Here is a 23,994-nt window from a genome sequence, read left to right on the forward strand (position 1 = left end):
CAAACAACCATCCATGAACGTACATGTCACGAAGAATAGTTGAGGCACCTAAGTACTAAATTTGATGTTGTATCCCAAATTACCTTATCTTATATAGGTACCTATGCACGATATGGTCACGCTATCGGCAAGTTCACCCAACGCCTGTTGCTACTGTAGAGCGCACATGCATGAAATCAGTGAAACCACCCCCCTTTACCGTCATTAGCCAACCAAGATTTGCCGTTTACGCCTGTACATGTCGAACAGATGTGCAACAAGAGCATCACTTCTTCGCCTTTTCCTTTTCCTTTTCCTTCTTCTTTGCTTCCTCGGCAGCCAAGTCTTTGTCCTTGATATTGTTGTAATGCCACACACCACGTTCCCGATCTTGTTGTAGTAGCTTCTGGTCTTCTTCTGAAATGGGGACGCCTTCAATTCCCTTGACTTTCTTCCCCTCGAGAAACATGACAATCCCTCCAATGGCCGCGACAATACAAGCCAGTGCTACAAAAAGACCTGTAGACCAACTCGGACGATCGTAACGGTTAAGGCCCCACATGAAACCGGACAGGACGCACTGCAGAAACGTGTTCCATACCATCAGCCAGATGACGGCGTCCATTCTTGCGATGGGTGTTGGCGGGGCGCGCACGCCAGTCAGCGGAGCGTCGGGGATCTTGTCTTCTGGAAACGGGCAGGCGAGTGATGAGGCTAGTTCGGGCGCAGACGAGATATTATGGGGCCCTATTTGAGGATCAATCTGATCGGACCCTGGGAGACGGAACCATCCTCGGTGAATGCCTGCCAATCGTCGAAGAGCAACTTCCTTCTTCTGGAACCGATACTGAAGCAGGAAATACAGATCACGGAAGCGCCATGGAGCAAGACCAAATCCTGTAACACAGAAGAGAGCATTCAAAATCTGGGAGTCCCACTCTATCCACTTGCGCCTGGGGGAATTGATGTCATTGCAAGTTGGAACACACATCGCCGGTGAAGCATTGCTGGATTGCTTGTCAGCATGGTTGACCGTGAGGAGGAGAGATACAAATCATGAACTTACCAAAGCAGCAGGAAAAGCATTCCGCCCCACGCAACGACATTCAGACCGTATATGGTAACAAGAAAGCCGGTTGGTGTTCGTACATAGTTCCAGAAAGCAATCAGTCCAAGTTTCGTCGATTGTCCAAACGAATGCTTTGGTGGGAAATGATATCCATTGTCAAAAGGAGCCGCGGCAGCAGGCTCGCCAGTCAAGTTTCGCCTCGGGGACGCGACGCTTGCATTCGCCTTCTCTTCGGGCGGTTCTTCGTTGACAGCTGGGAATGTGCTCTGTCTGGATGTGTCCCCGAGGGGCTGGCTTGTTTGCATCGGTATCGAGGTGTCTGATGGCCTTCGCGCCACGGTCTGTCGCGAAAATATGGATGCTGCGATGGTTCCTGTAGCGGCCATAAACCCTTCAGGGGGGCCAGAAACTTCGAAACTTTGGGAAACTCTGCGGAGACGACCACTTAAAGACGAAGAGGCTGCTGGACGATTCTCGACGTCAGATGAAGAGTCGGCGTTTATGTTTGTATGATCGGGGTTTGGTGACGCATTATCGAGGCTTGGAAAGGGTTCGGTATCTGTGCCATTATAGGAAGGTTGCCCAGAGTTTGCCATGGTGGCTATGCGACTTGGCGACCCTAGATTGGGCGCCTGGAGAGCTGTGATTAAAAGGACGAGTATTAATATTGCGAGTAATTGGTGCTTGTTTCAGTGAATCAAGATGTCTGTCTATACAGGTACTAATAAGATATAACAGAGAGAATGGAATGCGATTGTGATCCACATCAACGTGCCTAGCGACGGTGGGACTTGCCCATTTATCTACACAGTAGATCCTTTCTCAGGGTCTAATGCCAACGTGGATAGTGGATGTCAATCACTACCGAGCTACTCCGTACCTACGTGTGCCTCAGCACTGAAGCTAAGGTACTGACGGGTTCACGGCAACGCCGGGGGGGTCACCATTGGTCAATTACAGGTGATGCGAAGTTCCTGTTGGGACACAAAAGTCTAAACTGACTCCAATTCTCATGGAACGAGCATGTGAATGTTGGAATAAAAGGAAGTTCACTTCGTTCTCGTTCAATCATGAAGGTCAGTTGGACGGCATATGCCTACCTCCTCCCCACTCTTCATACCTACCTAGGTACGGAGTAGGTAGGTAGGTGTTGCTATGTATCCACCTTCAGTCGATCCATAAAAAAAAGTTAACATTTACCTCTCTGTACTCTGTACAAGGTCTAGAATCTCCATCAACCCCTCTTACAAAGGGTTTTCGGCCTTTCAACGTTCGTTCGCTACTGTTTTGATAATCCTCGCGAATTTCTCAAGCTCGGGTCTCTCTTTTCCTCATCGCTGAGCCGCGCCTCGCCCTTTCTTCACGCATAATTGGCTTCCACGCACACCCTGCCTCTTGGTCTTGATCCGTGTTAAACTTCGTCATCCGCCTCCTTTGGCACTTTTTACGTGGACATCATATGAGAGTCAGCGATAGTCATGCTCGACATGGATCCCTCAAGTGACCCGGTTTCAAACGTCACTTCAACAGTTGTATACAACCTGCAATATCAGCATGATTGGGTCTCCCTCAAAGTCCATGAAACAACAGTTCAGCGACCTCTGATCAGAGGTTTGCCGCCGAAACGGCTCTACACCCACCCTGATGACCAGATCGCTGCTCTGGAACGTGAGAGGACCACCGGGGAACCTCTGGATCAGACACCGGAGCTCGAATGGGTATTGGCAGTGCATCCCGAAGAGAAATGGTGTATCAAGAGATTCTCCGAGATTTTTGACTCTATCGAGCGTAATGGCCCACGAGAGAAGAGGCTTGTTCTGGCCATCGTGCACAACGATTCAACGGTTGTCTACTATCTAATGCATGAAGGCATGGTCAAGCCTCGACAAAACTAATTGTCGATGTCTTAATCCGGGCTTGTATTTTGCATTACAACGTGAATACTACTTTCTGCGTCTTACGCTGCTCGAAAAGAGCGTATCCTTCAGGAGCCTGTGCAAGCGGCATGATGTGGTCGAACAGGAAGCTCACGGCGATGTTAGTTGTTGAATCATCTCCAACGGTAGCTCAAAAACTCACCCAATCTGGTCTTGCTTCCGCTCCAGTAACTTGAGGGCTTCGTCAAAGACGCTGCGGACTGGGCAACGACCCATCTGCACTCGAATGTTCTTTCTGCAACAAGATCAGCCAGTCAGTTCTCTTCTCGGGCCAATACACAAAGCATCCCAAGGCATTACATACGTATACGCATCGTCGCCCGTCCACGGAATCTGCATTGTGGTGTTAGCTCCTGTCCCTAGCCATCGTTCCCTTCGACTTTCACACCTCCTTGTTGTGGACACCAATGCTACTAATAGCACCAAAAGGTCGCACGATATCAAATGCAGTCCTCAAAGCTGGGGACTGGCCAACAACTTCAACAACCATATCTGCGCCTCGTCCTTCTGTCACCTCCTTTATTCTAGCTTCCAGCCCTGCTTGATCTGTCTCAAAGTTTAGGGGCTCTGCGCCCAGTTTTCGAGCTTGCTCCAGGCGACTGTCGACACTATCGATGGCAAAGAGGTGGCGAGGCTTGAAATGGGTGGCTGCTAGGATAGCACAAAGCCCAACCGGGCCACAACCTATGACGACTAGTGTGGCATCTTGAATTTTCTGGGAAGGGATCAATTCTGCGGCGCTCTTTACACCATAGAATCCGGTGGGAAAGATGTCTGCCATGAGAAGGAGAGCTTGGTCTGAGATAGTCCCGGGGGCTTTGACGGCAGTTCCATCGGCCATGGGAATCCGAACGTACTCGGCTTGTCCTCCGTCAAGAGTTTCACAGCCGAACAATTGGCTCTCAACGCAACGGGCTGAGCAACCATTGTTGCAGAAGAAACAGTTGCCGCTGTAGTTTCTTATGAGCACGAGAACCGGACGGTGGAGGAGAGAGCTCACCAGGAAGCTGTAAAGGGAGCAACCACCTTGTCACCGATGTTGATTGTCTTTACAGCTGATCCAATCTGGACGACTGTTCCGGTGAACTCGTGGCCCATGATGAAGCCAGTATCTGAAGGTTGATGACCACGGTAGATGTGAAGTTCCCTGGGACTCTAGTTAGCAAATGGGACAGCATTTGGAGGATGATCACGCTTTTACGATCCACACAGGCCAGCGGCATGAACTTTGATAATGATATCCCTCTCATCTCGAACTACATTGAGTCAGCTGTAGTCGAAATAGCTCTCATTCAATACTAGCAGGTCTGAAGCTGGGTGACTGGTCAACTTACTCTGAGGCACTGGCCTGTCTTGCACTGATATTTTATACAGACCATCGAAAACCACGGCCTTCATGGTTGATGGCAGAGACATGCTGTTGGTTTACGGGTTTGCCAAGGTCATTAACGATGATGTGAGATTGGCTTAGACAAGTGACTGCGCTGTGTCGGCGCAAATAGCAAACTCCTCACGAAGGGGGCTAATCGCTTCGAGAGAAGTACCAATTGAGAGTTGTTGTAACTTCTCTCAAAGAGGCACATACATCAGTAATTTTGTGACGACCGAGGTGGGGTTACGTGTTCCGCCATCGGCGGAAGATAGCAGGATCTGTGGTATCCGTATTACGGTGGGGTATCATGATTAACTTGCAACTGCTCTGCATGACATGGGTTGAGGTTTGAATGTGAAGGGTGTTTGTACTAATGAAAGGTCTCAATCCGTGACCATGAAGGCAATGAGCATGTCGTTTACATGGTTAATAGAGTCTAGAGAATAACATTATATGGTTAGCGGCCTACAGTATGTACCTAAATATGCCTTTAAGGCTTGGGATGAATGCTATTGTAGCAGTTCCCGCCGGCCAAATTAGGCATATCTTGTGGTTATGGCTGGACATAGAGGAAAGGTCGTGAACTGGAAGCAATGATCTGATTGTTTCAATTGGTTAGATAGTATTAAATAGTGGGATATTGGTACTCAATGTTGAATGTATTATCTGCTAGTCGGACTTATAATGATTGTCATTAATAAGTGCTGTGGTACTCAAATACATCGTGGTCTTGCAACTTCTCATGTGGTCGGCCAACTGCCATGGGTTAACGAGTCAGTCACAGCAAACTCAGGCTAAGACCCAGGGCACACTCAACTAGGCCTAGTAGACAGTTAATTTGAGTGTGTGTCTGACTACTGAAGAAAGTCAATCATTGGTCAGGTTAGAGACTGGCTGACTGGCACTTCTGCTTAATTTCGATAATGGGACGGGAGCGAGGTTTAAATGCAACCGTGCTGTGACAGAATCACTGCGTCATTTAAGTCGCGAGTTTCTGTCAGATTTCTAGAACAAAACCAAGCCCCATCAATCAATTGTCTTTGTCCTCCTTAGTTTACCTACATACCCTGCTAATGTGCATACTCAGGCTAGCCAGGTAAGTAAGCACACATCGAGTCTTCGCTTATTTTACCTTCTTTGTTATTGCGTTGAAGGATGTAGCTAAGGGTGGTCGCTTGCTTGCTATGTATCAGCTCCCGCGGCCGGCAACGCAGAAGCGGTCATGGCATGGTCATTTCAGTTCCAGGATGAGAGAGAGCCGCTTTTTGTGGGAAAATTGCGGAGGGTCCAATGACAACAAAAAACGGCCCTTTTTCTAATCTTCCATGCGACTCAAGAGAGCCCCGGTCGAGACATGGACAGTGCGTGGTATTATCCGATGCACAGTAGCCGGATACCCCACAACCTGAAGGGGCACGCACTTTGAGGTTACCCACTTCTGTCCAAGTGTCCACTTCCCCTCGTCCAGCGGCCGGGGCAGTCTCCGGGGTCAGCCAATCAGACTGCTGTTCACAGAGCGGGACAGTCCGTTAGAGGGCGTTGAGTGCGCGAGATATTTATCTGACGGACAATGGATGTCAGACGAGGCGGCTCTTTTTGGCTCGGCACAGATCATCACGCCTAAATACTTCCGAATGATCACGAGGTCATTTTCGAGTCTGCCAAATGAGAAGATATCAAAGATGAAAAGGACAAACAGGCCAAACCACGACTCGAATACCGTTTTGAGACTCACTAAGTTATACATACTGACCAAGTCTTTGCCCATTCGACCTCGCGCCAATGCATCACATCACACACATGTCGACACGGCAGTGGACGTTGAGGCTTAGACGGGTGACTCCAGTGGGGTATCAAGAGAGGGGGAGGGAGGCCTCGGCGGACGCATCCTGAATTTTGACCTCTCTTTTTGGTCGTGACTTACTCAAGACTTGAGTCTGTAGCGGGCACTCCTTATACCTGAGACAGGTACGACAATATAAAGACAAATCTCGAGCTGGAGAGACTCTCGCTGCAGTTCAAGGCGAGGTTCATTCTATGGTATAAGTGGCATCCAATCCATATCATCGAGGCCAGTCCGTCCCTCCGTCACACAACCTTGATGTATGTCGGTCAAGTGTGCATAGGTAAAAATAAAGGGGGACTCAATAAAAGATCTCGCTAAAGACACACTACTTTGGAAATGGTCCAATTGCTCACAGAATTACCCATAATGGCGCTGTCGGGTGGCCTGCACTAGCACAGAGGAGCACCAAAATCGACCATTCAACAGAGAGGTTGCTAATAAGACATACGACGGACGTACCGCGTTCTGCTTCTGTCATTAAAATTTGTGCCCGCCCCAGATCCCCAGTCCGTCCAACTCAGTCAGTCCAGCCAGTGAAGGTCCAGGTCCAGTCCCCAGGTTCAGGGCTCAAGGGCCTGCCAGGCCAGCCGCAACAGCAGAGCCCCATCTCGGACCCCCTGTTCTCAGCCGACCTACCACATGTTACAGATAACCAAGGGCCGAATATTTACCACCTTTTACCCCATCCCGCATCTTCCCCATGCTCCTGCCGGCCCTTGAAGTTTGAACCTTTCTAGCCCTTCTAACCTTCCCGGGACCCCAGCCCCGGCGAGTCCTCTCCTCACTCCTCATCCAAGGAAAGTTCTCTTCCATTCTTTCCCACTCACTTCCAGTCCTTCCTACCTCATTCAAACATCAACTCGAGGCGTAGTTGGCACTGTGCTGTGCTGTACATACTACCTAGTAGGTAATTGCCCGTGCCCATTCTCCGTATCTCGTAGCCTCCCCAGTCTCCTCTAAAATGGACTGCTCCTCAAACCCCGTAACATGGTGTCAACAAGTGGAGGCATACTCCATACTCACTAGGAAGGACCATGAGCAGTAGTAGCCTGGGCAGGTTAGCAATGTACTTAATTAGGTACTGTACACGGACAGATAGGGCTCCAGCTCCCAGAGAATAAAGTAAACTTACTCCGTAGTAAATACATTCAATCCCCCAGACTTTCTACGTTGCTCCGCACTCTTCCTTCTGAAATAATTCGGTAAATCGAGTTTACTCATACATCCCGTTACCTAGTATTCGCCTCTCAGCTGTTGCCTTAACCTTATACACACGGCACGATACAGTACGTCGCCTCCTCTGGCTGTTGTGCTGTACATACATACACACATACCTGCCTACCAACCTACCTTACCTTACATATCGACGCCTCAGGTCTGACCTCGAAGTTAATCTTGCCAATCAAAGAGTCCATTTCCAGTGTCATCTCAATCGGTCTTACTACTGGTCACATCCCCCTGGGTCAAGCGACAGCGGAATATCTAGCGATTCAACTCCGCTTCTCTCTCTGCGTGTTATCGCGCAAGCGCTCATTTGGACGACTATCATATCGACAACGGCTGCACTACATCACCCCAAATTACGCGCATTACCACGGCTAGATTCACCACCGTATTTAGCCACGCTCTTTTCGCATTCAGCCTGGCACTTCAAGTTCACCGCATTTACGCCGCAAATCCCACCTAACCTGCGCTTACAGCCATATTCGCGACTCACATCCGACCTCAACCTGCCTGGACAACTTACCCGCGCCAAGAACTTTCCTGTTCTCATTTTGACGCCGCCTGGGTGGCATTTGTTGCTCATGCTGAGTGACCAACGTTAGTATACGAATATTCGCTGGCAAGTCGTCTGCCCAGAGTGGTGCGCGCACATCTGCTTCCAATTCCACGATATCATTATTCGACCGCTTCTTCTCTTCGCATCCTCCGACTCAACAAGCTTTCTTTGGTTGTGCAGTTACCACTCAAGTCGCACCACGGCCATTCACCAGGCGCAAGATTTCGCCGACTGATCAAGAGCTCCCGAACGCTTTAAACCCCCCCCACGAGGGGCCATGGCGAGTTGAGCAACCACCGTCAACGCGACAAAGATGACCACAGCTACGCACCACCAGCACCAACCACCACAACCCCATCTCGGCTTCGTTGTCGATACATACGACCCGGATGACGTGGTTCCTCGAGGAAGTCCTCTCATGACCCCGCTTCGTCCAAAGCTCGAGCCGTCTCCAAGTCCTCCCCCAGATATTCCTGCAGCTCAAGTCAGTCTGAGTCCCACCTCTATCGACGGTCGCGGCAAGTCTAATCGCCACAAGGTTCGTCCCACTTCTGGGGATGCTGTCCTAGTCGCATATCTCGACAATGGACGCGATCCCGATATAGCACGAGAAGCTGCCCGCGAGAGTCTTCCCGGCGACGAAGACTCACCGGATGAAGAGCCACGGCGAGAACGGGCCGTCGACGGCAATCTCATGAGCGGGCCTCTGCTCCAGCACCTGGCCGCTGACGCTCTACAGGCTGCCTCTATTGCGACAGCACCGCCGTCTCTCGCCGCCTCGGTCCCAAAAACGATCCCCGATATATCTATACCGACTGGGCAGCTTTCTATCCACGACGAGCCCACGATCAACGGTTTGTCTGCACCGCGATATATTTCCGGTAATAGAGTCACGTCACCACTGATATCTACCTCTAATGGACCCTTGCCGCCTCTTCATCACGGAGTTCGCGCACCAGCAGGCGAGTCTAAGGAGACCCTTCCATCGCAGTCTCTCCCGTCTCTTCGTTCGACGTTTGGTGAGCTCCGAGACTTACACCCAGAGCGCCCATCCGAGCAGGATCTTGGCCGTGTCCCCCCAGGTCTATCCTCCACTTTCCCTACTTCTCCAGCTGCAAACTTAGGGCATAGGTTTAGTTTGAATACTAATATCCCATCGTCGCCCCGTTCACCCCCAGATGGATACCGAACACTCTCCCCTCACTCTGCGCCAAGTGCGAGTATGCATTATTATCCGACAAATGGTAATCACCCTCGCGCTCCGACCGAATACAGTAGCAGCAATGCTGGCGAGACTCCGAACACCGATCACTCTGGTTCCACCCCTGCCACATCAACCTCAATCAACTCAGCCTCAATTACTGATAGGATGAGTATCGATGGGATCACACATCCGCAGCCTCTTTCCGGCTCATATACGTGCACGGTCACTGGATGCAATGCGGCGCCTTTCCAGACTCAGTATCTCCTCAACTCTCACATGAATGTACACTCATCTATACGGCCACACTATTGCCCAGTCAAAGGCTGTCCAAGAAGTGAAGGGGGCAAGGGCTTCAAAAGAAAGAATGAAATGATAAGACATGGCCTGGTTCATGACTCCCCAGGCTACGTCTGCCCCTTTTGCCCGGATAGAGAACACAAATATCCACGCCCAGATAATCTTCAGCGGTATGTCAATTAGCCAGGCCATATCGGTGCTGCAGCTAGATATATGCCCCGTCCCCCCAACTAGAGTAATGATACTGACTGCTCCTAGACACGTCCGTGTTCATCATATAGATAAAGACAAGGACGACCCGCAACTGAGAGATGTTCTTGCTCAGCGACCAGATGGACCCAACCGTGGTCGAAGAAGACGCGGCCCACCGGCGTAAACGACTATTGCAAGTTGGCATACGAGCCTGACTGGCGAGAGGGGACGCTGAACGAGCACGATTAACGATTTACGCCAACCGAAATGTGATGGGAAGCGCTCTTTGCTTTGGCGTTATATGTATGAGTACCTGGCGATTTGACGGGTCGGGCGACTGAATGCTTTTCGCATGCTGCCAAAGGTCATTGATTAAGCGGAGTGAGGATTTGGAGGTACAGACAAGGCGTTCAGGATCTCAAATACCCGGTTGGGTCAGATTTCATTCAGTATCTTTATCTTCTAGGGGTATACCACTTGCGCCAGTGTGGCGTTGGCTAGCGAGCGTACACCTTGTTCGATTCTTCCTTCATAATCAGCATGATGCTGTGTTGAACATATATTTATCATTTCTCTCAGTCGATACATGCTTTAAATCGTCTCGTGCTTCGCATTTAGATGTATTTGTTATGCGGTATCTGGGCCCTACATACGTGTACCCAAATTCACTGACTGGCACAGTGACTCTGGCTAAACGATCGCCCACGGCCCAACATGAACAGGTCCATCACTGTGAATCTCTATCTCAATGCACTCTCCCACTTGAGGTGCGCCCATAATCTCAATCACTAACCACATGCCCTCCCTCTGTATCCTTGCTGGCTCCATGTCAAGCTCAGGAGTTCGCACGATTGTTTTGAGTTCTTCGTATTCGCCGTCACCTGAAGTTGCGATCGTGATTCGCTCAGGGTCCCATCCGTGAGCCACGGAAACTCGTACCATGAGAGTGGATGAAGGTCGGTTACTAGGATCGATGCCCGGGCTCGTGACGCTGCGTGCTGTGACACTCATTCGGGTTAACCAAGATGCCGATAATTGCGCGCGCCTTACTTCTTCACCGTCTGAGAGCTGGAAAGGGCTCAGTGTCTTGCGGAGTCTCCCAGCAGCATCGGCGGGTACGGGTTGTACTTCCACGTTCGCCATGGATGAAACGCGGAGGACAAAGTCTGCCGATTGGCCTTGATCGAAAGTCGAACACACCACAGTATACACTCCAGCATCAAGTTGTGGAATGTTGACCACAGCACAGCCTCGACGGTATTCCCCAGATGAGCCCGCAAGATCCCGGGCCTTGAGTGTCTGCACCCTCTTGCCCTGGGACCAGACTAAATCGATATGCACATGGATATCCTGCAAATTTGTTGACAGTAGGACAGATAAAGGCCCCGCTTGAGCAAGTGATAGCTTGTACTGGGGGTTTGTAGCGTAGGTCGTGCAAGCTGCACTGCCTCCTGCAGTCCTCCTGGTCCAAGAGCCAGCGACCTCTCTTGTGCAAGTCATTGCGTCCTCAGCTTCTTTGACTGCAAGCTGATCTTGGGAGAGGAATGAAAGTGTGAGGGTGTAGTCTGGTAGCGGGAACTCGTGCTGGTCGACAACGACGGTATATCGTCTCCCTGGACTCGTGTCGAAACGAGCGAGAGTCTGCGGAGAGTCGACATAAGGTCCGCGATAGACATCGCCGTCGCTTACTTGCACCCTGTGGCCGTCGTTTTCGAAGACAAGAATGCTCATGTAACCGAGTTGTCCAGAGGCAGCTGCCATTGAGTCGGTCCTGTTTCGAGCAATTTCCAATTCTTCGTCCACGAAATGTCTACTCACGAGAATCCACACTGGCCCCCCAGCTGGCGAGTGGAGTGAGTACTGTGGGTTGCGAACCAGCGATGAAGACAACTCAGGGGGAGGCATACACCAGGTGAAGTGATGATCCTGGCGATGGGGAAATAGAGCAGGGTTCCAGTTCAGGTACATGGACTCGAAGTGTTGGAGGACATCTTCTAGGGTCATCCAGAAAGAGCCAGCGACTGAAGGGGGGCACTTGTGTTGAGGGCTGGTGGCATATGGGGTTGGCAATTCGCCATCAAATGCCTGAGGAATGCCTCCCTTCCAAACCGGTCCGTCACACCAAGGGTTCTTGACCAAAAGCCTCCGGCTATCACCAACCATTTCAAGATCCATGATGGCATAGTCGTGCTCTCCAATAAGACCCAAGATATCCTCTTCTTCGGCAGAGATTCGACCAGTACCCAATGTGACCACCACGTTCTCAGAGTCGTGTGCATTCTTGATTCGTCTCCAGAGCTTATCAACTTCTAAATCTTCTCTGTACAAGTAATTGACAGGTGAGCCCACGTTGTGAAATGGAGGCAGTGTGCGTGAAGAGGGATAACAAAATGTGCTCACCTCTGAAGAAAGATCTGTTCCGGGATCCATCCAGTAAGAACCCACAAATCTGTGCCTGAGTTACTACCCGGAAAGTCATAGCCTCCTCTGACTTTGAGATATGCCTTTTCTAGAAGTGCAGGCCATATCAGTTGGGGGTTGACTCGATCAACAACGTAGAGAGTTCGGTCACTGATGGAAGACGGAAGCCGCTCATCGACCACAACCCGGCGGAAGCACCCATTGAAGTATAGTTTCAAGACATATTTGCCAGAAGCAGATTCTTTGGGTGTTCCCTTCGCTCTGTCAAATGGATGCAAGATGGACGAGAGAATCTGTTGTAGGCTGTCAGTGGACGCTCGTTGGCAGCTCATCTCGATACGCCTTACCGACTTTCGACCAGTCAAGATATTCATAGCGGCACATAGACTGGCTACTACAGAGCAATCAGTGGTCATATCTTGAACCAGGTCGCAACCGCTACTTGAGTTCATGAAAATGTCGTCGTCTGCTTCGACATGGTCGTGTAGGTCTCTTGGACGCTTCCATCCACCAAATGTGGCAGTCTGCCTCGGTGACAGTGTGAAGATTGCGTTATCGCTATATCAAACTCAGCCAAGAGCTACAACAGACTGTACCAGGCAGGGTTTCCGTTTACGTGAAAGGCTCATCGCCAGGGAGAAGCTGGAACTCTTCGTCCGAGGGTTCTTTCGTCCATGGGGGGAAGAGATTAGAGTGAAGTTTTGAGGTTCTTAACAGGACACCGGGCGTCTGGATGAGCTCAGCCTTGAGCTTCTCTGCCTGAGCAATGAGTTGTTGACATTTCAATCTCAAACGAGCGGCATCTTTTTTGGTCGAAGCCTCTCCAGCAGCTCGCATGTACAGCTCTGCAGCCTGGACAGCATAATCGAGGGCCGCCTGGCCACTCGATGTTCGGATGAGAGACTCAGTGGCCTGTGATATGGATGTAGGGTTAGTTGACAGATGAAGCTATAATGGGCCATGATGTAATACACATCGAGCATCGCCGATATGGTCCTGAGGCAGAGAAGAAAGGAAGGGCACGCGTCTTGAGATACACTGACCTGAGCTCTCTTCTCCATTTCCGTTTTACTGAAGCATGGCCTCAACCATTGCCAGGCTTGACGGATTGACGTTGACAATGAATGAATGACTCGAGATAACCTAACACTTCAGAGCTGCGAACCCCGCGGTGGGGGCTGCTGCTGTTTGCTTTGCTGCGCCCAGTGTGTTCTCCACTCAAAAGAGCTCTGCATCGACATGTCGTTGACATGGGGATGCAACACCAGAAGTGTCACTGTGATCAGTAGGAAAGATTTGGAAAAAGAACTGCTACAGAGAACGGATAAGTAATTGTGCTCAATGTCTCTAGATACTTACTTTTTGTACGTCATCTGGTGCAATGTTCTCTCATCTCATATACCTTAGTTCACACTTTCCAAACAGACAGACTACCTACGGTAGGTACTTGGGTAGGTACCTATTTACAGTAAGCATTCTTCATCTACGACGTTGTTAGGGTACCTTATCTCGGATTGTGAGCAAGGTTTGTGCAACAGACGTTACCTTTGACGTCGGCGCTTCAAATTAAACTTACATATCACCTCACTTCATCTGCAACATCTCATCTCGATATCAACGTCATTTGCCTTGACCATCCATGATATCACTCACTACCTGAGTACGGATACGCTCGCTACCTTACCCTACCTACCTTCAGGGAGCAAGAAAACACCGGACCTGAATACAGGGTGTCAAAATAGACTGAGCAAGTAGTCCCTGAGTTTAGGCTAGATTTACCTAAGCATTTTTATCGCTTAGTGTCAGGGTTTTGAGCTTTTCCTCCCCCAGCCTACCTACCCAACTGTTAGTGAGTCAGTTAGTAGGGAGGCACAAGCCTAAGTCCCCGGAAATCTCCAGGGAGGAGGCTCACTAACCGAGGTTCCATCCCGCGGGTCAAATCACAGGCGGGGGCCCACCAAATCTGCCGAGACCGGTAGACTCGAACCTCGGCCCCGAACCGGTGGCGGACCGTTTAATCTTTGTCTTAGGTACCTACTTACGTATAATCATGGATCGGCCCAGGAAGTACAACATCGCGATAGGATATACATTTTTAGTGTGAGCTGTGTGTCTCTTCCTCTTCCTTCTCTTCCTCCTCGTCCCCGTCCCGCTCCTCAACAAGATCTCCTATCCCTTCACAGCTCGTCCAAAATGGCTGCGCAATCGAAGCCTGAGATCTCCCCCTGGGGCCGCGCTGTCGCTGGAGCTACGGGTGCTGTTCTTGCCAACGCGCTGGTCTACCCCCTTGATATGTAAGTTGTGTATTTCGACATGGTGTTTGCTCCATACTGTACATCAAGACTGACTCTCGAAATAGTGTCAAGACTCGTCTTCAAGTTCAAGTCAAGCCCGATCCTTCAAAAGGCCCTACCTCGTCCGACGAACCACACTACACCTCGACATGGGATGCCATTTCGCGTATAGTCGCCGATGATGGAATCAAGGGCCTCTATGCTGGCATGAATGGCTCTCTGATTGGTGTCGCCTCAACCAACTTTGCCTACTTCTACTGGTACACCATTGTCAGGACCCTATATTTCAAGTCTCGCAAGACAGACGTGCACCCGTCCACCGTGGTCGAACTCGCTTTGGGTGCTGTCGCCGGAGCCATCGCCCAGGTCTTTACCATCCCTGTTGCTGTTGTTACCACGCGCCAGCAGACGGCAAGCAAAAGCGACCGCAAAGGTCTCATAGACACCGCTCGTGAGGTCATCGATGGTCCAGATGGTGTGTCAGGTCTCTGGCGCGGTCTGAAGGCCAGTCTCGTCCTTGTCGTCAACCCTGCCATCACTTATGGCGCATACGAGCGACTAAAGGACGTTCTCTTCCCTGGCAAGACCAATTTGAGACCAGCGGAAGCATTCTGTAGGTTTCCAAGAAGAATGGTCTATCTGTACACGTGCTTGAGCTAACTGCTGTTGGTAGTACTGGGTGCCATGTCCAAGGCGCTCGCAACCATCGCTACTCAACCACTTATCGTGGCCAAAGTTGGTCTTCAGTCCAAGCCTCCACCGGCCCGAAATGGCAAGCCCTTCACCAGTTTTGTCGAGGTGATGAAGTTCATCATTGAGCACGAAGGTGTCCTGGGTCTTTTCAAGGGTATTGGACCACAGATCTTGAAGGGGCTGATCGTCCAAGGCATCCTCATGACCACGAAGGAGAGGTAGGATCCACCCCTTGATACACGATGACTACTCGCAGCGACTGACTTTATTATGCAGGGTTGAGCTCATGTTCGTGCTTTTGATCCGATATATCAAGTCTATCCGCCTCCAGAAACTCGGCAAGTCAGCTGAGAAGACAGCCGCCGCAGCCGCCGCACACAGCGTTGCGGCCAAACCCGTCACATCAGCATAGGTAGTGAACGGTTGATCCTTAGAAACAGCATCGGTGTTTGGGATATTGAGATTCTGCCATTTGGGAATAGAAACGGATTGGTGTTTTTATGTTTGGATGTTTTGCGATAGTAATAAGCGCGCATTGATGATGGGAAACCCTTCAACCTGCGTGATACCGGATTGTAGCATATAGCAATACAGGTCATTAAACATTGAACCCAAAGACTTGGATACTGGTGATCAGTTCGTTGACACCGGGTCGACTCAGAGCAGAGACAGTAGACAGCCAACGGAATGAAAGAAATTTTGAGTCAGCAGCAGATGACCATCTGCAAGTATACCGTGCTAGCGTGTTACTGTTTTCTTCTCAACATAACCCGCCATAAATGAAATCAACATCCATTTCTGGTTGTTGTACAAATCCAATACTATATTAGTGGTTAGCACCAGTCTATCCGACTTGGCCCAGAGCAGTCGGGAATTACCTACCTACCCTAGGTCGGGCTGGCTCCATCAGATCTAGGGTGGAGCTCACTCAGCACGTGCAAACCTGCCCTCTGTCAGCAAGAAATGCCCCACATCGATTCCTCTAGGGTTGTAATCGCACACAATTCCAGCTTTCTCCTCGCAACTTCGTGATCCGTCTCCGTCGACACAGGGAATCAATCAGCAGCAATGGCGAGTACGTGCTGCCTCAGAGAACGCTTCAAGGCAGATTCATAGATCACTGACATTGTCGCAGAGTCAAAGAACAGCTCCCAGCACAACCAGTCGCGCAAGGCGCACAGGAACGGGTAATTATATCGAATTTCCCAACATTGTCAACTGTCGCTGACTCTTGCGCAGTATCAAGAAGCCCAAGACTTCTCGCTACCCCTCTCTCAAGGGTACCGATCCCAAGTTCCGACGAAACCATCGACATGCTCTTCACGGCAACATGAAGGCCTTGGTACGAAACGCCCCCACCGAATGAAGCGACATCTGCCTGCGCACCAAAACAACTGGCTAACAAGATCTACAGAAGGAGGCTAAGGAGGGCAAGCGCGAGACTGTCTAAGATACCTATCGGCAAGGGAAAACGAAGGCGTCAATTTGGAGCATTCGCATTGCTCGGTTACGGCACACAAACGATAGAACTCACGCAAAATGAAACGATGGAAATACATACCATGCGGTCAGCCCGAGGAGAAGATGGTGGCAGTCGACAGGTCCCGTCCCGGCGTTCAACGTTTTGATGGCCTCGAGTAAAGCATGTTGCTTGGTTTCCATTCCAGGGACATGGGGTAGTAGACGGAAAAACTTCTACCTGAACTCCATACTACAAGGTCCAATATGCAGTGAATTTGTCCGTGACATGCTGTCCAGACCCTAATTTGTTCCATGTATTGTTAGTCGAATCGCTGACCTAACTACCTATTCTTGTGACTCGCTAGTAGTGGCCATTAACCCTGAATTTTGAGCTGCACCATGTCCCCTGTTTCAAATGCTTTGTCGCTGAACCTGTCGTTCGATCATTGCTAGAGAGTGTGTTTCTATTCATGTCTCAAAACCCTGTGATAGATCTAGAGTATCATCGCGTCCTACTTACTCATTGCCTCAACTGTCCGCTGTCTACTGGTAATCAGTATAGGTATGTAGGTAGTTACTCACATATGATTGGTTCTACGAGTTATCTTCAACTTGACCAACTAAGGTAGACCTTTCCTCGAGACTCTACCCTCCGGTTCGATCCTGGCTACAGTCTACTGATAACCAAAAGGTTTTTGCCGCTTCGAGACCCGAAAAGCGCCTGAGGCAACAATGTTTGTTGGCAAGGATTAATGGCCTTTTTCTGTTACCGATAGGCCCATGAGCCCTTGGCGGACGGGCACGCACTCCCCGATTAGGTAAGCCCAGGGGCTGAGGCCTTCGCAGTAGGCTATGTGCTAAGTTGTCGGAACACGAAGGCATTCTCTTCTGCTTCCGATCATCCCTCTGTCCTTGACGAGCCAACCTCTAGAGGACGCCGGTCCTTTGCTTCATACGTCGGCGGGATTTAATCAGGATTTCTGTGGCCTGCCTGGAAGCAGACTTCGTCCCTTCTTTGACTACCTGTACCTACTTAGGTGTCGTTTATACTCGGTATGACGCCTCCCCCCCTCTCCGCGCTGCTTCTGCTTTCTCCTTCTATTTCTACTTCTTTTTCCAAAACTGTCGTACCAGCTTGGAAATCTCTTCAACAAAGGGGCTACTTACTGACATTGGTGCTCGCAGCACTGTTAGTCGTTTGGCAGATAATGTTCTAAATTTCCTGCCTTGCTTCAAGTCTTAAGCTCCTTTGAGGTCAGCCGGTCACTGCAGGAGTCGAGAGACGATTCTTGTAACATCTTTGCTTGCCACCCTCACATTCTGCACTCGTCGCTATTTACTCAACCATTAACCCTTTCGAAAACAACGACCCTCGATAATGCTCAATATGTCTGGAAACCACGTTATCGGAAACAGAAATAGCACGCCCGAGGCCAATAGCACCTCGACCTTGCGGCCACCGTCTTCTCGAGCCGTTGGTTCTGGTCATTCGCTTCGCGCCTCGGCCGACATGGCGTCCCTAACTGGCCCTTCCCCCTCCAGCCGCATTCGACCCTCATCCGATTTCTATGGGCAGGCTCAGCAGAACCTTGGCCCCAACAACGCCGAATCGGACTCCCAGGACAAGATTGCCCAGCAGTGGATTGCCGACATTGACCAGTACGAAACGACGCTGGAAGAGATGGCTGCTGCTACTCTGGACCAGGACTTCAAGGACGAGCTCAGTGCCATTGAGCAATGGTTTCGTGTCTTGAGCGAGGCTGAACGCACCGCCGCCTTGTATGCCCTCTTGCAGCAGACAACTCAGGTCCAGATTCGCTTTTTTATCCAGGTGCTCCAGCAAATGGGAAAGAATCATCCCATGTCAGGGGTTTTGTCCCCTGCCAGCTTCGACAAAGGTACGTTTGTTGACGATGCCAGATTTGATTCACCTCTTAACGTACCATTTTCCCAGATCCTATGTCGAACCGTCTCAGCGATGCAATGAACAAGCTCAATGTCGACTCTGCCCGTAATTCCATGGCCCGTAGCTCGGTTATCGCCCCATCCAACAAGCGACATTCAGGACTCGACCCTTCCACCATCAGCGCCATGTTCCCCGATGCTGCGGCAGCCATAGCCACAGAAAAGGCCAAGTTCACCCAGCAGACTGGGAACCCGCCCTCCTCGAACCGCAACAGTGCCGCCTTGGATCATCGTTCCTCCATGGCTGCTCCGTCTATCAGCGCGCCCCAGGATAACCGTGATGCTGGACCTGCTAGTTCTTCGCCTTGGAATAGTGGCGGGAACGCAGACTCCGGCAAGGCATCCTCTGCTCAGGCTCCTATGGGCCAGTTTGTACAGCCGACACCATCTGGTGGACTTCGCTCTCCGCGTCCGCAATTGTCAAGCAACAGTACGATCCAGCAAACGACTCTTACTGCTCCGGATAAGAACTCTGGGGACTTGCCTTTGCTTTCACCGTACAATGCTGGCAGCGGCAACTGGGCGTCAATGGTAAACACCCCTATGACTGGCACCTTCAACACAGCCAACACCGGAGGTAACCAGGCCGATATGGTTGCCAACGCCACTGCCATGAAACTCGCAGCTTTGTCTACAGTCAATAACCGATTCGCTTTGGACGACGTGCGCAAGTACCGCCGAACTAGGTCCAATGACGGCACGCCAGGACAGAATCCTGTCTCCGTTGGTCCACAGCCCGGAATCAACCTCCCAAACACGAATGTTGTCATGATCAATGAACATGGCCAGGTCCTCAGTAGAGAACAACTCATGGCGCTTCAGGCGCAGCAAAACCTTGGTTTGGGTGGTCAGCGCTCTCGTCCCAGCTCCCCTGGAATTGCCATGCAACCTGGACTGCCTCATATGGCACCGTTCACTTCACCGCAGAACAATGGATTCCTTAGTGCGTACGATGTGTCCTCGCCATTGATTACAGGCGGTATGCAACCGGTCAACTTGGGTGGCCTTGGGATGCCTGGCCACGAGGGCTACTTATCTGATCATTCGGACATGGTTCGTGGCCGATCTCCTCGTGGGAGACGAGGCAGCTCCAAGCCTCCCGAGGACCCGACCGACCCAACCCTTCTGCAGGACATCCCCAGTTGGCTCCGCAGTCTTCGCCTTCACAAGTACACCGATAATCTCAAGGATATGAAGTGGACGGACCTCATCGAGTTGGACGACAAGGCCCTGGAAGAGCGTGGCGTCAACGCCCTCGGTGCACGTCGAAAGATGCTCAAGGTTTTTGAACAGGTCAAGGGTAAGTAATCTCAAGGCAGAGTTGTTTGAGACTAATGTACTGATGATGTCGCAGAAGCCAAGGCCGATGGAAAGCTGGGCTAGAATCACCACAACCGGGCATGCCCATATATAGACCTGCGAAAATGGATGTTAGGTGGTTCAACTTTGCACACATTGTGTTGGACATGGGTTACAGTCCTGTTACAGACTCGATTTAGTATTTTAAATTTAGGTGGAAGGTCGCTGAAGATCAAACTTAATAGTTCGAGTGCGAAAACTTATGAGTTTCCACGAGATCATGTTGTTGATAGTAACGTCTTGCCTTATTTTCACATCCAAGGTTCATTCACCTCATCCTTCCTTGTCCAGATGGCTCCGTGAGAATGATTTGTGCTCTATATGACTCTTTTGGTCAGCAGCTAGCTTGCATTTCTGCCTTTTTTTTTTTTTTAATCGATGACCTAAGTACATGATCTTATTAAGGTATACATTGAAGACCCTTCTCTCACCTTGAAGTTACCTATTTGTTTGATTGTGGAGCCTGTGGCACGTGCCTGTTTCTATCACGTGCTGATTTATTCAGCCACACTTGGGAAGGCGCCATAGCCATCCCATCTTTGTCCATACGGCGACCTCTTCTTTCTAAGTTATTAACACCGGATACACCTTGTCCAACCAGATAATGTCCATATCTTAATAATATACTTCAGATCCAGAAGAAAAGACGATGGAAAGGTCAGTATCAGTTCTCGTTGGAGACATAAATATACTGATTGAAAGCAGGCAACAAGACAACGCCTCAGATGCAGACTCTGACTTGGAGGAGCTGGAGGGAGATATCGCAAAGTTAGACGAGACTGTTCGAACTTTTTTGGCAGATCAACGGGGTGAGAATGATGCCTCGCCCGCGGCCCGCGGCCTCCCGCGAGGTAAAGGAGCACGAGGTCCACGGAAAGCAGCAAAACCTCGAGGAGACATCACAGCACGACTATCAAAAGTAAACCAAGCTTTTCTGAGCGGCGACTATCCATTAGCACTGGATCTTGTTTTCGAAGTCATCAGAATCAATGCTGAAACGCACCAAGCATGGACGACTCTATCATCGATTTTCCGCGAGCAAGGTGACATGGGCAAATCGTTATCAGCGATGGTCTATGCTGCTCATCTCCGCCCAAAGGATGTGAACGGCTGGCTCCAGTGCGCATCATTCGCACTTGATAACATTGCAGATGACGAAGCCGGAAATCTCAACACTGCGAGACTTTGTTATTCTGCGGCGCTGCGGGCCGATCACACGAACATTGATGCTCGCTTGGGCAAAGGTCTAGTTTGTCACAGACAGGGCCATCTTGCAGCCGCCATCTCCGACTACAAAGTTGTTTTAGAGCATCGACCCCACGACCTTGAAATCGTCAGAAAACTTGCTGAGGCTTGTGTTGACAATAAACAAGCCGAGGCCGCTGTCCCGAGCGCAATCGCAGCCTATAAACGATTCTTTGATCATGAAAGGGCGAAGCCACAGATGCAGATTATAGAACCTCCATGGCATGATATCGGGATTTACATGGAACTTTTTGCTTCGACAGGACGTTATCAGGAAGCTATACAAGAATCCAAGTCACTCTCTCGATGGCTATTGGGTCGGGAGGCAGAGGACTACTGGGACCAATGGACCTCCGACGACCGCGAATGGGACATGGATGACGAACGGCGGACTGCTGTGCCGAATTTCACCGCAAGTGTCTGGAGTCCTGACTCCTATGGTCAGTCGTTTCCTTGGGACCTGCGTGCCCGATTGGCAATATATAGGTTTCGACTGGGTGATGAAGATGAGGCAATGGTAAGGTCCCGGTTAACTCTGACGACTATGGCTAACGTTTGGCAACAGAGGCATCTGCTTTGGTTTGAGCCGGAATCCATCCTCACGAGAGAATTCGCTGGCGATTTTCCATTTCTAACGTTCGACCTTGCTGAAGAGTTGGCCCATCGTGGCCATACACCATTGGCAATTGCATACTATCAGATCCTCCGAGATTTACCTGGCGATGCTGATGCGACCATCCTTTTACAACTGGGACGATGCTATTCGGCAGTTGGAGAGACGGCCACAGCTGAGGAGTTTTTCCTCGCTGCCATCGACGCTGATGAAGACAACATTGATGCCCGTATCGAACTGGCTAACATGTACGAGAAGGCTAGAGAGGAGGAAGAAGCTCTTATCCTAGCAGCCGAGGCAATGGCCCTCCGACAAGCTCGAGATCAAAACCTCGAAGGCCATCAAGACTCTATCGCAGAACTTGAGCCGCCAAGTCGTCGGGCTCCACGACGAACCCAAGCGGTTCCTCGAAGAACAGATGCATTTGGAAAGCGGCTTATTCCACGAAGATATCGACCAAAACGACTAGCTGGTGCTGACAAACGCCGACAAGAGGAGCAAGCTCGTGCCATGAAGCTGACTGAACAGTACGAGATTGTCCAAGATCTGCGCAAAAAGATCAAAGAAGGACAGCACAACCTGATTTCAACTTGGATGGCTTCGTCAAAGGAGCTTGTAGACGAGTTTCGATCGATCAAGAAATTCTACACCTGGGATAAGTATTTGCATTTCCTTGGGCCTAAGAACCATTTGCAACAGCAGGAAGCCGATAAACCACAAAACGAGCTTTCACAGATGTACGAAAGACTTGCCAGGAGTGAGTCGCACTTGTTCGATTTGTCAAATATTTTGTATGCTAACATGAATTTCAAAAGCCCTTGCTCCACAGCCGGGGAGCGAAGGCCGAGACGACGGGACCTCAAAGCCCGATGCCCACCAAGGAATTTCCTTCAACAACTGGCTTGACTTATTTTTGGATTACGCTATTGGCCTGGCTACTGCTCACCGACGCGACGAAGCATATCAAGTGTGCGAAGCTGCACGAGATTCGACCGCTTTTCAAGCCCCAGAGCATGGCTTTATGATTCATGTGGCATGGAGTGGTGAGTTAATCAGCCATGACATTGCTCACTTCAGTTACTGATTGAGCCAGTCTGTGCCATTTATACGAGCGATGAAGAGAAGTGTATCGCGACAGCTCGCCAACTAATGAGAGACGGTGCCACGTCTGATTCATATCGAATGTTCGCCTTACTATCTAACCTATGTCAGTCTCCTGTATCCTGGTATACGTCAGGGCCTGCACAGAAGTACATTCTCCGACAGATCAAGGCTATGGATGAGGCTTACAATGGCGGTGAGACCAATTCCGAAAGAGGAGAGAACGGGGAGCCAGTCCTTGATGCATGTGTCCTTATGCTTTATGGGCATATCCTTTTTACATCGACAAGCTACACATACGCATTAGGTAGGAGAACCATATCTTTCGTCATTGTGAAGTTGCTAACTCTTAGATACAGGCTACTTTTTACGATCGCTGGCCCTGGACCCTGAGAACCCCATGGTGAATCTGAGTCTGGGACTGGCATATGTTCACTATGGCCTCAAGCGACAATCAACCAATCGCCAATACCTGCTACTGCAAGGGCAGACCTATTTGTCACGATATGTTGAGCTGGGGCAGCAAGGAGTCACAGAGAGGGGGAGTTGGACCAGGGCTGAGGCATACTACAATATTGGCCGCCTCTACCAGCTCTTGGGCGTCAATTCCTTGGCCCATAACTATTACTCAAGAGCAAAGAAGGCCTGTTTTGGATCTCATAGACAAGATACAGCTAGAGGCCTGGAGGTTATGCTCTTAAGTAATGAGGTAATATCTTTAATTATAAACTATAATAGTATTAAAGCCTTAACTTTACTTAAAGTAAAGTTAAAGCTATAATAAATTTTTTAATAAAAATAATAAAATTTATAACTTTATAACTTTATAACTTTAATTATTTTAAAGATTTCTCTTTAAATTTAATATTTAAAAATAAATTTTCTTTAATTTAATTTATTACTTTTTTATTAATATTATTTTATATTTAATTTTAATCTTATATAATTAAAAGAATAAAATATATATATTTAACTTTAATAATTATATTATTAAGTTACTTTTTATATAAAGTTAAGCTTATTAATATAATTAAAAAAGTTACTTTTTTTATATTAAAAAATAAGTCTTTTTTAATAACTTTTTTTAGCTTTTTTAATTTAAATAGCTTTTTAATTAATTAAATTAATTAAAATATAAGTAAAAATAGAAATTTTAATTAAATTAA

The 23,994-nt window shown here is 49.6% G+C and overlaps 9 protein-coding genes across 9 annotated transcripts; 6 read left to right on the forward strand and 3 right to left on the reverse strand.

The window, feature by feature from the left end:
- Nucleotides 1-265: 265 nt before the first annotated feature.
- FMAN_10460 (uncharacterized protein) lies at nt 266-1,644 on the reverse strand (the record flags this gene model as incomplete). The annotated part of the gene is made up of 2 exons (XM_041821137.1): nt 266-986; nt 1,046-1,644. The coding sequence occupies 2 exons, from the start codon at nt 1,642-1,644 to the stop codon at nt 266-268; spliced, it is 1,320 nt and encodes a 439-aa protein (XP_041686947.1).
- Nucleotides 1,645-2,535: 891 nt separating this feature from the next.
- Nucleotides 2,536-2,943, forward strand: FMAN_10461 (putative tRNA splicing endonuclease delta subunit; the record flags this gene model as incomplete). The annotated part of the gene is made up of 1 exon (XM_041821138.1): nt 2,536-2,943. The coding sequence occupies one exon, from the start codon at nt 2,536-2,538 to the stop codon at nt 2,941-2,943; it is 408 nt and encodes a 135-aa protein (XP_041686948.1).
- A 34-nt stretch (nt 2,944-2,977) lies between these two features.
- Nucleotides 2,978-4,401, reverse strand: FMAN_10462 (uncharacterized protein; the record flags this gene model as incomplete). Its single annotated transcript, XM_041821139.1, has 7 exons — nt 2,978-3,074; nt 3,128-3,220; nt 3,290-3,318; nt 3,374-3,935; nt 3,986-4,132; nt 4,187-4,241; nt 4,320-4,401. 7 exons carry the CDS (start codon nt 4,399-4,401, stop codon nt 2,978-2,980), a joined length of 1,065 nt encoding a protein of 354 aa, XP_041686949.1.
- A 3,895-nt stretch (nt 4,402-8,296) lies between these two features.
- FMAN_10463 (uncharacterized protein) lies at nt 8,297-9,860 on the forward strand (the record flags this gene model as incomplete). Its single annotated transcript, XM_041821140.1, has 2 exons — nt 8,297-9,654; nt 9,743-9,860. 2 exons carry the CDS (start codon nt 8,297-8,299, stop codon nt 9,858-9,860), a joined length of 1,476 nt encoding a protein of 491 aa, XP_041686950.1.
- A 506-nt stretch (nt 9,861-10,366) lies between these two features.
- FMAN_10464 (uncharacterized protein) lies at nt 10,367-13,158 on the reverse strand (the record flags this gene model as incomplete). Its single annotated transcript, XM_041821141.1, has 5 exons — nt 10,367-11,996; nt 12,077-12,390; nt 12,445-12,655; nt 12,714-13,009; nt 13,141-13,158. 5 exons carry the CDS (start codon nt 13,156-13,158, stop codon nt 10,367-10,369), a joined length of 2,469 nt encoding a protein of 822 aa, XP_041686951.1.
- A 1,132-nt stretch (nt 13,159-14,290) lies between these two features.
- On the forward strand, nt 14,291-15,496 carry FMAN_10465 (uncharacterized protein; the record flags this gene model as incomplete). The annotated part of the gene is made up of 4 exons (XM_041821142.1): nt 14,291-14,391; nt 14,457-15,004; nt 15,065-15,302; nt 15,361-15,496. 4 exons carry the CDS (start codon nt 14,291-14,293, stop codon nt 15,494-15,496), a joined length of 1,023 nt encoding a protein of 340 aa, XP_041686952.1.
- A 656-nt stretch (nt 15,497-16,152) lies between these two features.
- FMAN_10466 (putative ribosomal protein L29.e, cytosolic) lies at nt 16,153-16,534 on the forward strand (the record flags this gene model as incomplete). Its single annotated transcript, XM_041821143.1, has 4 exons — nt 16,153-16,159; nt 16,220-16,271; nt 16,324-16,426; nt 16,499-16,534. 4 exons carry the CDS (start codon nt 16,153-16,155, stop codon nt 16,532-16,534), a joined length of 198 nt encoding a protein of 65 aa, XP_041686953.1.
- A 1,398-nt stretch (nt 16,535-17,932) lies between these two features.
- On the forward strand, nt 17,933-19,893 carry FMAN_10467 (Protein VTS1; the record flags this gene model as incomplete). Its single annotated transcript, XM_041821144.1, has 3 exons — nt 17,933-18,443; nt 18,500-19,810; nt 19,865-19,893. The coding sequence occupies 3 exons, from the start codon at nt 17,933-17,935 to the stop codon at nt 19,891-19,893; spliced, it is 1,851 nt and encodes a 616-aa protein (XP_041686954.1).
- A 625-nt stretch (nt 19,894-20,518) lies between these two features.
- On the forward strand, nt 20,519-23,687 carry FMAN_10468 (uncharacterized protein; the record flags this gene model as incomplete). Its single annotated transcript, XM_041821146.1, has 6 exons — nt 20,519-21,631; nt 21,680-22,484; nt 22,543-22,770; nt 22,821-23,135; nt 23,188-23,537; nt 23,676-23,687. The coding sequence occupies 6 exons, from the start codon at nt 20,519-20,521 to the stop codon at nt 23,685-23,687; spliced, it is 2,823 nt and encodes a 940-aa protein (XP_041686955.1).
- Between the last annotated feature and the right edge of the window lie 307 nt (nt 23,688-23,994).

This window comes from Fusarium mangiferae (assembly GCF_900044065.1).
Source record: "Fusarium mangiferae strain MRC7560 genome assembly, contig: FMAN_scaffold011, whole genome shotgun sequence".
NCBI lineage: Eukaryota > Fungi > Ascomycota > Sordariomycetes > Hypocreales > Nectriaceae > Fusarium > Fusarium mangiferae.